This window comes from Solanum tuberosum, unplaced genomic scaffold, assembly GCF_000226075.1.
Source record: "Solanum tuberosum cultivar DM 1-3 516 R44 unplaced genomic scaffold, SolTub_3.0 scf00194, whole genome shotgun sequence".
NCBI lineage: Eukaryota > Viridiplantae > Streptophyta > Magnoliopsida > Solanales > Solanaceae > Solanum > Solanum tuberosum.
This window is the reverse complement of record NW_006239120.1, coordinates 24,660-40,751: the sequence shown is the minus strand read 5'-3', so window position 1 is coordinate 40,751 and position 16,092 is coordinate 24,660. Positions and strand designations below refer to the sequence as shown.

The following is a 16,092-nucleotide window of genomic DNA, read 5'->3' as shown; positions in this document are numbered from 1 at the left end:
AGACCCCAGAAGACCGGAAGACAGCATGCACTTGCCTTAAAACATTACACCTTAAATTCAAATTTTAAAAGAAATTAATAAATCCATTGTTGTATCCCTCTGTTCTTATCTATATGTCACCATTGTTTTCTTATATAGGCAAAACATATACAGTTAGAAATTTTAACACATTTTTTATCAAAAAATTATAAAATATTCAAAGAGAAAAAGGTATTCTGAGTACTGGAACAATTGTCTCTATGGGATTGGCTTTTCACAAGGCCCTAAATCGTGTATAGCGTTGTTCAATAAAAATTAGTCACGTAACAAACTAAACTTGACTTTATAGGCACCTCCCTAATTATTATGTACCCTCATTTGATTTAACTCTTAACTCCCAACTAATTCTCTTATTCTTAATTCCATTAATTTTGCACCAAATTTCCTCTCCATAAATACCGAAAGTTATCACTAGCTTTTGCACACAACACTCAAAACAAATACATTTGTAGTACTATATCATCCTCTACTATTTCTATCGATCTTTACTCAATTTTTGTAACAATGGAAATGTTTGGCAAAATTGCATGCTTTGTGCTTTTGTGCATGGTGGTGGTTGCACCCCATGCAGAGGCACTGAGCTGCGGCGAGGTTACATCTGGCTTGGCTCCTTGCCTCCCTTATCTTCAAGGAAGCGGTCCTATCGGAGGGTGTTGTGGTGGTGTTAAGGGTCTTTTGGGTGCAGCCAAGACCCCAGAAGACCGGAAAACAGCATGCACTTGCCTTAAGTCGGCAGCTAATTCTATTAAGGGAATTGATACGGGAAAAGCCGCTGGTCTCCCTGGAGTTTGTGGAGTCAACATTCCTTACAAGATCAGCCCTTCCACTGATTGCTCCAAGTACGTGATTCTCCTTATATATATTAATTGACAGTATAATATTTCTTTATGTTTCACGATATAGAACATAATTTTAATTTACATATGCCTATTGATAAAATTATATGTTACAAAACAATATATATGTGTGTACGCGCATACTATATATTAATGTTGATTTAATATTGCATTGCAGGGTCCAGTAAGGCTGATGAATTTAAAGCTAAGTCTATATATAGCTTGCGGAGATGAAGAATAAGATGGATATATATCGATCGAGTTTGATCCATCATTATATATGTTGTCTCTTTTCTTTTGTATTTGTGTCTGTTGGAGTACTTATATATTGTAGTCTTGTAATGAACATTGGTGGTTGCTTGTGTTACAACCCAATCTTCATATAGTAATACATGATATTTTCTTCTTCAAACTTTTCTTTACTCTTAATTATTCATCGATGGTACAATTATTTTTACACTAATTATGATTTGGTAATTCTTAAGAAAAGGATGATATTCCCTCCGATCCATGTTAGTTGTGGTATTGACTAAAAATAACTAACCCAATATGTAATTAATCACACGCAAAGGCGAATCGGGATTTGAAGATTTTTGGTGCACCGATATTACCTTAGCTCAATATGAGCTCTAAGATAAACTTCAAATAAAAAAGTTAAATAACACTCTAGCTAGATTCAAACTCAGGTCTTGCATGTGGATACTCTAGCTTGTACCAGCAGCGCAATGGCAGTCCTATGTTTTTCATGAGTGCACCGTTAATTATATCCTAATTTCTGTAAATCTCTCTCTCTTTATATATATACATGATTTTTTTCTAAAATTAATGAGTGCACGTGCACCCCACCTAGAGGGGTGGATCCGCCTCTGAATTCACAGGAACTATCTATCAAATATATTGAGACTTCTCTTTTTTTTTTTAATCCAGTAGCACTGGAGGTGTTGTGTATCATCACAAAAATTTAAATACAACACATGGATAGAAACTAGAGAAAATTGTGCATTATAGCAAACTATTAATTCAAAACAAATGATATAACTATAGTTTCATTTAATTCTAATTCGTAACAAACACTTTGTCATTCAGAGAATCTCGCTCGCCACTATGGAATCTTGCTTGCCTCTCTCTCTCTCACTCACCTCTCTCACTTTATACAAGCACAAATGCATAAATTGTGTTTGTGTTTGTGTAAAGCGAGAGAGAACTGTATATACAAATACAAATACATATCTTTTCTTCCTATACACTTATAATTATATAAATACAAATCTTCCCCAGTCTAATTCTCTTTTGCCTTTCTCTCTCTCTTTATACAAACACAAATTATATAAATTACAATGTATGATTTGTGTTCGAGAGAGAAAGAGGGAGATTTGATATACAAATATTTTAATTTGATTCAATTGTATACAAATTCAAATTTTATGCAGATACACAAACAAAATCATTATTACATATACATAGTAGTTACATATATACAATTAGCTAATCGATATACATATACAATCGCTGCACTTTCATAAAAACGAGATATTTGCCTGCGATTTATACAAATAAAATGCTCCATAAAAAACATAGTTTGCTATGGAGCGCAAATAACAAAACTGTAACTATAAATCGCATATGATTTTTATGTTTGCTATTCCTAAAATTTGCTCAAAGAAACTATCCATAAAAAATGGGCTAACAACACAAAAATCTGCTTATTGCCCATCAATACTACATCAAGAAGAGAAGTCTAACTAACAAAAAAAATTTCTTTCTCAATTTTAGACCTCATACTCAGGACTTGTCTCTTATCCATAATGAAAGTCCTTTTGTGACCTTGGGAAGTTGTTGAGTCGAAAGACAAATGTTGTTAGTTTGAGCGTTCATCGTCATCTTTGCTAGCCAGTCTGCAAGTTTATTGGCTTCTCCGTAGCAATGCTCAAACTTGATACTAACAAAAGCTAAAATTGAAGAAGTTGCTTCTATGATTCTGTTCAACCTGAAGCTACTAGCCCTTTTTCCCCTTAAGCATGTTGGTTATCAAAAGTGAATCCAGTTCCACGATGATGTTTGTGTAACCATTTTGAGACTTCTCTTCTTAAAAGTCTAGATTGTCATTTGTCCAATTGGTGCATCCAAATTGTACACAAAAAAATAAGAGTACAAATATATATTTTCTTTGTTTCAAAATTATATAATGTATAGTTTGAATGGATACGAAGTTTAATTAAGCAAGAAAGAAGGAATTTTCAAGTTTGTGATAAAAAATGTAGATGTTTAGATGTGAATCTACAAGCCCTTTTTTAGTAATCGCGCAAATTTATCAATTTTTCGTGTGTATTAGCCCATTGATCAGGTGCGCGGAGTACCCAAAATTATTTTCTCAAAAAACTTTATGCGGATCTCCGTATTGAGTTGGGGAACCATCACGTATGCTCACACCATTTTTTTGCGCCCATTTCCGCATCTACATGCCCTTTTTTAGGAATCGCGCAAATTATTCAATTTTTCGTGTGTATTAACCCTTGTTCCAATTATTCCTTTGATTGGATCATTAGCTAAAGCACACTTTTGTACCATATTAAGGCATTCCATTAGTAAATCAGTTTGGTCCGATTTATTAGATTCTGATATTATTGACCGATTTGGGCGTATATGCAGAAATCTTTTTCATTATTATAGTGGATCTCCCATAAAAAAAGACTTTACATCGAATAAAGTATAAACTTCGACTTTCTTGTGCTAGAACTTTAGCTCGGAAACACAAAAGTATTGTACGCACTTTTTTGAAAGCCCATGGATCTGACGCCCGTAGCACCCAAAAAACTATTCTAAAAAAACTTTATGAGGACCTCCGTATTTAGTTGGGGAACAATCGCATATACTCACACTATTTTTTTCGCACCCATTTTCGCATTTACAGGCCATTTTTTGGAATCACGCAAATTTCTCAATTTTTCGTGTGTATTAGGCCATTGATCTGGCGCCCGGAGCACCCAAATTTTTTTTCTCAAAAAACTTTATAAGGACCTCCATATTGAGTTAGAGAACCATCACGTATACTTACACCATTTTTTTTGCACCCATTTCCGCATCTACAGGCCATTTTTTATGAATCGCGCAAATTTCTCAATTTTTCGTATGTATTAGCCCATGGATTTGATGCCCGAAACATCCAAAAAAATTTCCTCAAAAAGCTTTATGAGGACCTCTGTATTGAGTTGGGGAACCATTACGTATGCTCATACCATTTTTTTGTGCCCATATCCGCATCTACAGGCCCTTTTTAGGAATCATGCAAATTTCTCAATTTTTCGTGTATATTAGCCCATGGATCTGGCACCCGAAGCACCCAATTTTTTTTGTCAAAAAGCTGTATGAGGACCTCCGTATTGAGTTGGGGAACTATCACGTATACTCACACAATTTTTTTCATGCCCATTTCAGCATCTCTATGCCTTTTTTTAAAAATCGCACAAATTTCTCAATTTTTCGTGTGTATTAGCCCATGGATCTAGTGCCCAGAACACCCAATTTTTTTTCTCAAAAAACTTTATGAGGTCCTCCGTATTGAGTTGAGTAACCATCACGTATGCTCATACTATTTTTTTTGGGCCCATTTCCGAATCTACATGCCCTTTATAGGAATCGCGCAAAGTCCTCAATTTTTCGTGTGTAGCCTATGGATCTGGCGCTCGGAGAACCCAATTTTTTTCTCAAAAAGCTTTATGAGGACCTCCGTGTTGGGTTGGGGAACCATCACGTATGCTCACACCATTTGTTTCATGCCCATTTCAGCATCTACATGCACATTTTTAGGAATCGCAAAATTTTTAAATTTTTTCTTGTGTATTAGCCCATGGATCTGGCTCCCGGAGCACCCACATTTTTTTTTCTCAAAAATCATTATGAGGACCTTCATATTGAGTTGGGGAACCATCACGTGCTCACACCATTTCATTGAGCCCATTTTCACATCTACAAGCCCTTTTTTAGGAATCGCGCAAATTTCTCAATTTTTCGTGTGTATTAGCTATCCCATGGATCTGGTGCCCGGAGCACCCAAACTTTTTCTAAAAAACTTAATGAGGACCTCCGTATTGAGTTGGGGAACCATCAAGAATACACACACCATTTCTTTCGCGCCCATTTTTGCATCTACAGGTCCTCTTTTAAGACTCGTGCAAATTCCTCAATTATTCGTGTGTATTACCCCATCGATCTGGCGCACAGAGCACCCAACTTTTTTTCCAACAAACTTTATGAGGACCTACGTATTGAGTTGGGAAACCATCACCTATGGTCAAAACATTTTTTTCGCGCCCATTTCAACATCTACATGCCCTTTTGTAGGAATCACGCAAATTCCTCAATTTTTCTAATGTATTAGCCCATGGATCTAGCGCCCGGAGCACCCAAGTTTATTCTCAAAAAATTTTATAAGGACCTCCTATTAAGTTGGGGAACCACCACGTATGTTCACACCATTTTTTTCGCGCCCATTTCCGTATCTTTAGGCCCTTTTTTAGTAATCGCGCAAATTTCTCCATTTATCGTGTGTATTAGCCCATGTATGGCACGCGGTGCACCCAAATTTTTTTCTCAAAAACCTTTATGAGGACCTCTGTATTGAGTTGGGGAACTATCACGTATGCTCACACCATTTTTTTGCACCATTTCTGCATCTACAAGCATTATTTAGGAATCGCGCAAATTCCTCAATTTTTCGTGTGTATTATCCCATGAATCTAGAGCCCGGAGCACCCATTTTTTTTTCTCAAAAAACTTTATGAGGACCTCTATGTTGAGTTGGGCAACCATCACGTATGCTCACATAATTTTTTTCGCGCCCATTTCCACATCTTCATGGCTTTTTTAGGAATCACGCATATTCCACAATTTTTAATATGTATTAGCACATGGATCTTGCGCCCGGAGCACCTAAATTTTTTTTCTCAAAAATTCTTATGAAGACCTCCGTATTGAGTTGGGAACCATTACGTATGCTCACAACATTTTTTTTCGCACCCATTTCCTCATCTACAGGCCCTTTTTGAGGAATCACACAAATTCTTCAATTTTGTGTGTGTATAATCCCATGGATATGACTCCTGGAGCATCCAAAAATTTTCTTTCTAAAAAAACTTTATGAGGATCTCCATATTGAGATGAGGAACAATCATGTATGCTCACAACATTTTTGTCGCACCCATTTCCGCATCTACAATTCCTTTTTTAGGTATCATGCAAATTCATCAATTTTTTGTATGTATTAGCCCATGGATTTGGCGCCTGGAGCATCTTATGTTTTTTATCAAAAAACTTTATGAGGACCTCCGTATTGAGTTGGGAACCATCAAGTATGCTCACACTATTTTTTTTCGCCCCCATTTTTGCATGACATATGCCCTTTTTTAGGAGTCACTCAAATTGCTCAATTTATCCACTGTATTATCCCATGGATTTGGTACCGGAGAACACAAAATTGTTTTCTTAAAAAATTTCATGAGGACCTTTGTATTGAGTTAGGGAACCATCACGTATTCTTATACCATTTTTTTTGCATCCATTTTCACATCTACAGACCCTTATTTACGAATCAAGCAAATTCCTCAATTTTTCGTGTGTATTAGCCCATTGATCTAGAGCCCGGAGCACCCAATTTTTTTCTCAAAAGACTTTATGAGGACCTCCTTTTTGAATTGGGGAACCATCACATATACTCACACCATTTTTTTCGCGCCCATTTCCAAATATTACTTGCCCATTTTTAGGAATTGCGCAAATTTCTCAATTTTTCGCGTGTATTATCCAATGGAACTGGTGCCCGAAGCCCAAATTTTTTTCTCAAAAAACTTTATGACTACCTCCTTATTGAGTTGGGGAATTACCACCATTATTTTCGCTCCCATTTTCGCATCTACAAGCTTCTTTTAGGAATCGCGTAAATTTCTCAATTTTTCGTGTGTATTAGCCCATTGATCTAGCGCTCGGAGCACCCAAAATTTTTATCTCAAAAAATTTATGAGGACCTCCGTACTGAGTTGGTGAACCATTACGTATGCTCACATCATTTTTTTTACTCCCATTCTGAATCTACATGCCTTTTTTTAGGAATCACGCATATTCCTCAATTTTTCGTGTACATTATTAGCCCATAGATCTGCGCCCAGAGCACCAAAATTTTTTTTCTTAAAAAACTTTATGAGGACCTTCATATTGAGTTTGGGAACCATCATATATGCTCACACCATTTATCTCACGCCCATTTCTGCTTCTACATGCCCCTTTTTTTTTGGAATCGCGCAAATTCCTAAATTTAGTGTGTATTAGCCCATGGATCTGGCGCTAGGAGCACCCAAATTTTCTTTCTCAAAATACTTTATGAGGACATCCATATTGAGTTGGGGAACCATTACGTATGCTAAAGCCATTTTATTCACTCCCATTTCCGTATCTACAAACTTTTTTTATGAGTTGCTCAAATTCCGCAATTTTTTGTGTGTATTAGCCATGGATCTGGCGCTCGGAGAACCTTAAAAAATATTTCTCAAAAAAACTTTATGAAGACTTCCGTATTGAGTTAGGGAACCATCACGTATGCTCACACCATTTTTTTCGTGCCCATTTTCGTATCTAAAGGTCTTCTTTAGGAATCGTGCAAATTCCTTAATTTTTGATGTGTATTAGCCCATGGATCTGGTGCCCGGAGCGCCGAAAACCATTTTTCTCAAAAAACTTTGTAAGGACCTTTGTATTGATTTGGTTAACCATCACGTATAATCACACCACTTTTTTCGCGTCATTTCCACATCTATAGGCCTCTTTTTAAGGAATCGTGCAAATTTCTCTATTTTTTGTGTGTATTAGCCCTCGAGTGCCAAAAATCATTTTTCTCAAAAATCTTTAAAAGGACCTCTGTATTGAGTTGTGTAACCATCACGTATGCTGACACCATTTTGTTCCACACCCATTTCCGCATCTACAGGCTATTCTTTAGGAATCGCGCAAATTCTTCAATTTAGTGTGTATTAGCCCATGAATCTGGCACCCGGAGCACCTAATTTGTTTTCTCAAAATACTTTATCAGGACATTTGTATTGAGTTGGAGAACCATCATGTATGCTCGCACCATTTTTTAAGCACCAATTTCCGCATTTGCAAGCCTTTTTTAGGAGTTACGCTAATACCTAAATTTTTCGTGTATATTAGCCAATTTATCTGGCACTCGGAGCACCCTAGAAAATTTTTATACAGACCTTCGTATTGAGTTAGGGAACAATCACGTATGCTCACACCATTTTTATCGTGCCTATTTCTGTATCTACATGCCTTTTTTAGCAATCTCACAAATTCCTCATATTTTTGTGTGTATTAACCCATGAATCTAGCTCCCGGAGCGCCCAAAACCATTTTCCTCAAAAAACATTATGAAGACCTCTTTATTGAGTTGGGTAACCATCACGTATACTCACACCATTTTTTTGCACCCATTTCAGTATCTACATGCCTTTTTTAAAAATTGCGCAAATTACTCAATTATTCGTGTGTATTAGCACATGGATCTAGCGCCAGAGTACCCAATTTTTTCCTAATAAAACACTGCGAGGACCTCCGTATTGAATTTGAGAACCATCACGTATGCTCACACCAATTTTTTCGTGCCCATTGCCGCATATACATGCACTTTTTTAGGCATCGCGCAAATTCCTCAATATTTTGCGTGTCTTAGCCCATGGATCTGGCACCCGGTGCACCCAATTTTTTTTTCTCAAAAACCTTTATGAGAACCTCCGTATTGAGTTAGGAAACCTTGACGTATATTAACACCATTTTCTTAGCGTCAATTTCTGCATCTACAGGCCCTTTTTTAGTAATCACGCAAATTCCTCTATTTTTCGAGTGTATTAGCCCTTGGATCTGATACACGGAACACCAAAATTTTTATTCTAAAAAACTTTATGAGGACCTTCATATTGAGTTGGAGAACCAGCACGTATGCTCACACCATTTTTTTCGCGCCCATTTTTGCATGTACAGGCCGTTTTTAGAAAATGCGCAAATTCCTCAATTTTTCGTATGTATTAGCCCATTCATCTGGCTCCCAGAGCACTAAATTTTTTTCTCTCAAAAAACTCTATGAGGACCTTCGTATTTAATTGGAGAACCATCACGTGTGCTCACACCATTTTATTTGCACCCATTGCCGCATCTACATGCCCTTATTTAGAAATCGCGTAAATTCCTCAATTTTTCATGTGTCTTAGCCCATAGATCTGGCACCTGGAGCACCCAATTTTTTTTTCTCAAAAACCTTTATGAGGATCTCTGTATTAAGTTAGGTAACTATCACCTATACTAGCACTATTTTTTCCCGCCCATTTCCGCTCTACATGCCCTTTTTTAGGAATCACGCAAGTTTCTCTATTTTTCGTGTATATTAGCCCATCGATTTGGCGCCCGGAGAACCAAAATTATTTTTCTCAAAAAACTTTATGAGGAACTCCATATTGAGTTGGCGAACTACCATATATGCTCACATCATTTCTTTCGCGCCCATTTCTGCATTTAAAATCCCCTTTTTAGAAATCGCGCAAATTCCTCAAATTTACGTGTGTATTACCTCATTGATCTGGCGTTCGGAGCATCCAAAAATATTTTATCAAAAAACTTTATGAGGACCTTCGTATTGTGTTGAGAAACCATCACGTATGCTCACACCATTTTTTTAGCGCCCATTTCCGCATCTACAGGCCCTTTTTTTGGAATTTCTCAATTTTTCGTGTGTATTTACCGATGGATCTGGCGCACGGAGCACCCAAAAAGTTTTCTCAAAAAACCATTATGAGGACCTTCGTATTGAGTTGGGGAACCATCACGTATGCTCACACCATTTTTTTCGCGCCTATTTCCGCATCTATTGGTCCTTTTAAAAAATTGCTCAAATTACTCCATTTTTCATGTGTATTAGGCCAAAAATCTGGCGCCCGAAGCACCCAAACTTTTTTTCTCAAACAATTTATGAGAACCGCTATATTGAGTTGGAGAATTGTCACAGATGTTCAAACCATTTTATTCGCGCTCATTTCCTAATCTACAGGCCCTTTTATAGGAATCGCGCAAATTTTTCAATTTTCGTGTGTATTAGCCCATGGATCTGCGCCCTGAGCACCAACAATTTTTTTCTAAAAAACTTTTTGAGGACCTACGTATTTAGTTGAGAAACTATAACGTATGCTCACACCATTTTTTATTGCGCTCATTTTCGTATCTACAGGACTTTTTAAGGAATCGCGAAAATTTCTCAATTTTTCGTGTATTTTATCCCATTGATCTAGTATTCTGAGAACCCAAATTTTTTTCTCAAAAAACTTTATGGCGACCTTCGTATTGTGTTGGGGAACCATCACATATGCTCACACCATTTTTTTGCGCCCATTTTCGCAATGACATGCCTTTTTATAGAAATTGAGCAAATTTCTCAATTTTTCATGTGTATTAGCCCATAGATCTGGCGCCCGTAGCACCCAAAAGTAATTTCCCAAAAAACTTTATGCGGACCTCCATATTGAGTTGGGGAACCTTCAGGTATGCTCACACCATTTTGTTTCGCGCCCATTAGTATATCTACAGACCCTTTTTTAGGAATAGCGCAAATTCATCAATTTTTTGTGTGTATTAGCCAATGGATATGGCGCCCGGAGCATCCAAAAAAATTTCTTGAAAAACTTTATGAGGATGTACTTATTGAGTTGGGGAACCACCACGTATGCTCATACCATTTTTTTCGCTACCATTTCACAATTACAGGCCCTTTTTTCAGAATCGTGCAAATTCCTCAATTTTTCGTATGTATTAACCCATAGATGTGGTGCCTGGAGCACCAAAAAAATTCTCAAAAAACATTATGAGGACCTCCATATTGAGTTGGGGAACCACCACGTATGCTCACACCATTATTTTCCAGTCCATTTCCGCATATACATGCCTTTATTTAGAAATCGTGCAAATTCTTTAATTTTTAGTGTGTATTAGCCCATTAATTTGGCCCCTCGAGCATAAAAAAAATTTCTCAAAAACCATTATGAGGACTTCCGTAATAAATGAGGGAACCATCACGTATGTTCACAACATTTTTTTTGCCCCCATTTCTGCATCTACAAACCTTTTTTTAGGAATCGCGCAAATTCTTCATTATTTCGAGTGTATTAACTCATGGAACTGGTGCATGGAAAACCCAAAACAATTTCCACAAAAAAATTTATGAGGACCTCCGTATTGAGTTACGGAACTTTCAAGTATGCTCACACCATTTTTTTTGCGTGCATTTTTGCATGAACAGGCCTTTTCTAGGAATAGCGCGAATTCCATAGTTTTTTGTGTTTATTAGACCATGGATCTGGCGCCCGGAGAACCCAAAATTTTTTTCTCAAAAAACTTAATAAGGACCTCCGTTTTGAGTTAGGGAACCATCATGTATGCTCACACCATTTTTTTCGGGCCCATTTTTACATCTGCGGGCCTTTTTTTAGACATTACACAAATTTCTCAATTTTTCATGTGTATTATTCCATGGATCTGGCGTCCGGAACACCTAAATTTGTTTCTCAAAAAACTTTATGAGGACCTCCGTATTGAGTTGGGGAACCATCACGTAAGCTCACACCATTTTTTTGGCGCCTCTTTATGCATCTACAGGTCCTTTTTTTAGCAACCACGCAATTTCCTCAATTTTTAGTATGTATTAGCCCATGCATCTGGCGCCTGAAGCACCCAAACTTTCTTCTCATAAAACTTTATGAAGACCTTTGTATTGAGTTGCGGAACCATCACGTATGCTAACACCATATTTTTCGAGCCCATATCCACATCTACAGGCCTTTTTTTAGGAATCGCACAAATTCTTCCATTTTTCGTGTGTATTAGCCCACGGATCTAACATCCGAAGCACCCAAATTTTTTTGCCGAAAAACTTTATGATGACCTCCATATTGAGTTGGGGAACCATTACGTCTACTTACACCATTTTTTCGCGCCCACTTCCTTATCTACAAATTTTTTAGAAATCACGCATATTCCTCACTATTTAGTGTGTATTAGCCCAGGGTTATAGCGCCCGAAAAACCCAAAAAATAATTCTCAAAACACTTTATGAGGTCCTTCGTATTGACTTGGGGAACTATCACGTAAGCTCACACCATTTTTTTCTCGCCCATTTCTGCATCTACTGTATCTTTTTTAAGAATTGCGCAAATTCCTCAATTTTTTGTGTATTAGCCCATGGATCTGGCTCCCGGAGCACCCAAAATTTTATTATCAAAAAGCTTTATGCGGACCTCCGTATTGAGTTGGGTAACCATCACATATGCTCACACCATTTTTTTCTCGCCCATTTCTGCATCTACTGTATCTTTTTTTAAGAATTGCGCAAATTCCTCAATTTCTTGTGTATTAGCCCATGGATCTGGCTCCCGGAGCACCCAAAATTTTATTATCAAAAAACTTTATGAGAACCTCCGTATTGAATTGGGGAACCATCACGTATGCTCATATCATTTTTCGCGCCCATTTTCGCATCTACAGACTCTTTTTCAGGAATAGCGCAAATACCTTAATTTTTCTTGTATATTATCCCATGAATCTAACGCCTGAAGCACCCAAAAATATGTTCTCAAAAAGCTTTATGCGGACCTCCGTATTGAGTTGGGTAACCATCACATATGCTCACACCATTTTTTTTCGCCCCCATTTCCGCATTTACAAGTCCCTGTTTAGGAATCGCACAAATTTCTCAATTTTTCGTGTGTATTATCCCATGGATCTGGTGTCCAGAGCACCTAAAAAAATTTTCTTAAAAGAAATATGAGGACCTCCGTATTAAGTTGGGAACTACAACGTATGCTCACACTATTTTTTTGCCCCAATTTCCGCAACTAGACGTTCCTTTTTAGAAATCGCGCAAATTCCTCAATTTGTTGTGTGTAATTACCCATGCATCTGGCGTCCGGAGCACCCAAAAACACTTTTCTCAAAAAACATTATGAGGACCTTCGTATTGAGCTGGGGAACCATCATTTATGCTCACACCATTTTTTTCGCACCCATTTCTGCATCTACAGGCCCTTTTTAGAAATTGCGCAAATTCCTCAATTTTTTGTGTGTATTAGCCTATGGATCTGGCGCACGGAGCACCTAAAAAATTTTCTCAAAACATCTTTAGGAGGACCTCCGTATTGAGTTTGGGAACCATCACATATGCTCACGTCATTTTTTTCGCGCCCATTTCCACATCTACAAGCCTTTTTTTGAGAAATCGCAAATTTCTCAATTTTTCGTGTGTATTAGCCCATGGATTTGACACACGGAGCACCCAATTTTTTTTCTCAAAAAACCTTTATGACTACCTCCGTATTGAGTTGGGGAACTATCACGAATGCTCACACCATTTTTTCGTGCCCATTTCCGTATAACATGTTCTTTTTTAGAATCGCGCAAATTCCTCAATTTTACGTGTGTATTAGCCCATGGATCTGGCGCCGGAGCACCCATATTTAAAAACTTTATGAGGACCTCCGTATTGAGTTGGGTAACCATCAGTATGCTCACACAATTTTTTTCATGCCCATTTCTGCATCTATTGATCCTTTTTTAGGAATCACACAAATTCTTCAATATTTCGTGTGTATTAGCCCATTGATCTGGTTCCCGGAGCCCAAAAAAAAATTTTCAAAAAATTTTATAAGGACCTCCATATTGAGTCGGGAACCGTCACGTATGCTCACACCATTTTTTTTAGGACCCATTTTTGCATATATAAGCCCTTTTTTAGGAATCGCGTAAAATCCTCTATTTTTATTGTGTATTAGTCCATTGATCTGACGCACGGAATACCAAAAAAAAATTCTGAAAAAACTCTATGAGGACATCCGTATTGAGTTGGGGAACCATCACACATGCTCACACCATTTTTTCCGCGCATATTTCCGCTTTTACAGGCCCTCTTTTAGGAATTGCTTAAATTCTTCAATTTTTCGTGTGTAAGCCCATGGATCTGGCGCCTAGAGTACCCAAAAATATTTTCTCAAATTACTTTATGTGGACCTCCGTATTGAGGTTGGGGAACCATTACGTATGCTTAGTCAAAAAATTTCGCTCCCATTTCCACATCTACAGGTCCTGTTTTAGAAATCGCATAAAATCCTCAATTTTTCGTGTGTATTAGCCCATGGATCTGGCGCCCGGAGCACCTAAAATTGTTTTGTCAAAAAATTTTACGAGGACCTCCGTATTTAGTTGGGGAGGCATCAGGTATGCTCACACTATTTTATTCACGCCCATTTCCGCCTCTACAAGCCTTTTTTAGGAACCGCGCAAATTTCTCAATTTTTCGTGTGTATTAGCTTATGGATCTGGCGCCCGGAGCACCCAAAAAAAATTTGTCAAAAAACTTTATGCGGACCTTCGTATTGAGTTGGGGAACCATCACTTATGCTCACACAATTTTTTTCACGCCCATTTCAACATTTACATGTCCTTTTTTAGGAATCGTGTAAATTTACTCAATTTTTCGTGTGTATTAGCCCAGGGATCTGGTGCCCGGAGCACCCATATTTTTTTTCTAAAAATATCAATAAAATTTGTCCGAGTCGAAAGTCGAGTTCTAACTTGTATTATTGTTTGATCCTGGGTTAAGGTGAATTCAAGAGTCAGGTCTAAGTTGAGAGTTAGATTCCAAGTCAGGAGTGTCGAATTCTCGGTTGGACTTGTTATTCGTTGTTAGGGTCGAGATTAGGGTCTAGACTGTATGTGGAGAATCGAATCCAAAGTCAAGGTCAATAGTTGAATCACATATCGAGTCTCTAGTATGGGTCGGATCTTGGTTTATGTTCTAGGTTGGGGAGTCTAGTCTCCGATCAAATCTCAGGTTGGTTTCTTGAGTCGAGTCCCTTGTCATAGTGAAGAGTTAGGTCATGAGTCAAGCTCCCGAGAGTCGAGTTTTTGGACGGAGTTGTAGTCGTGGGTCGGAGTCGAGGTTGGGAGTTTGGTCCTTAGTTGGGATCTACTTAGCGGTGATGAGGTTGAAAGTGACTTTTTGAATCTTTTAAAAAAAAATTATGTAGGGATGTCATTTTTTCTTAAATTAAAGAAAAATAAGTTTAGTTGAAAAATATGTTTCAAAACATTTTATACCAATCAAACATTTGAAAATTGAATAATTTATTTTTAAAAATATTTTCCTTTGGACTAAAGACACCCTTAATAAATGTACTCTTTTAAGAAGATTTTTACACCTTATAACTTTACCGGAAATACATTAAGGGGTCGTGTCATGATCTGAGTCTACACCCTAGACGTGGCCGGCACTTAAGAACTATTGTTGGTCCCCCAGTGAACCCTCATCATGGCTGACTACAAGCGGAAGACTAACTTAAGAATGCAAAAGCTTAAAACTGAATAAAATTCAATAAACTCAACTTTTCAAAACTTTAACTCAAATGAACAACTTAGAATAAAAATAATATATTCGACTCGCCATAAAATAGGCACTTAAGTACTTTAAAACATTTAATAAAATAAATGAATAATACAGACTTCTCAACTATACTGACTATCTATGAAGCCTCTAACTGATAAGGATGGAAGTCGAGACAAGACCCACGACATCCTGACTAAACTGAAAAGTAAATGAAATCCTCCGGAAGCAAGGAGGCTCACCATAGCTAACTCGAACTCTCGGATGTATCAACGAAGCTCCTGTTGACACTCTTGAATACATGTGTCTACATCATGAGAAGATGCAGGCCAAATGGCTCAGTACGTGGAATGTACGAGCATGTAAGAAGAATTCTAAAGCGTAAACATAACCTTGAAACTTGATAAAAAAAAAAGAAACATACTTACCTTTTTTCAACTCACTCAACCTAAGAATAAGATACTCAACTTAAAGATTAGATACTCGACTTCAAAGATATAATACTCGACTTGAAATACTCAACTTTCGATACTTAACTCATGAATACTTGACTGAACTCATTTCATTATAAAGCAGTTTAAAACAAGTGCAATATAAAGAAAAAGAAAAATTATTTAAAACATGATGTTAACTCATAATAATAATATCATAAAAGACATACCATGCTCCCTCTCAAAGTCTACTTGTGCAATGCATGAATGAAGTCCCATATTCCAATTCATACTAAGTAGAACCCCTTGAGGAACCATGCAAATA

General features: G+C 37.3%; 1 protein-coding gene across 2 annotated transcripts in view; it reads left to right on the top strand.

Moving 5' to 3' along the window:
• Positions 1-451: 451 nt before the first annotated feature.
• LOC102577501 (non-specific lipid transfer protein a7) overlaps positions 452-16,092 on the top strand; it is a 21,930-nt gene continuing 6,289 nt past the window's right edge. Inside the window, 2 exon segments of one of the 2 annotated variants that reach the window (NM_001288098.1) lie at positions 516-878; positions 1,054-1,184. In NM_001288098.1, the coding sequence (NP_001275027.1) occupies positions 544-878; positions 1,054-1,063 (345 nt within the window). In that variant the 5' untranslated portion in view covers positions 516-543 and the 3' untranslated portion in view covers positions 1,064-1,184. 2 annotated transcript variants of the gene reach the window in all.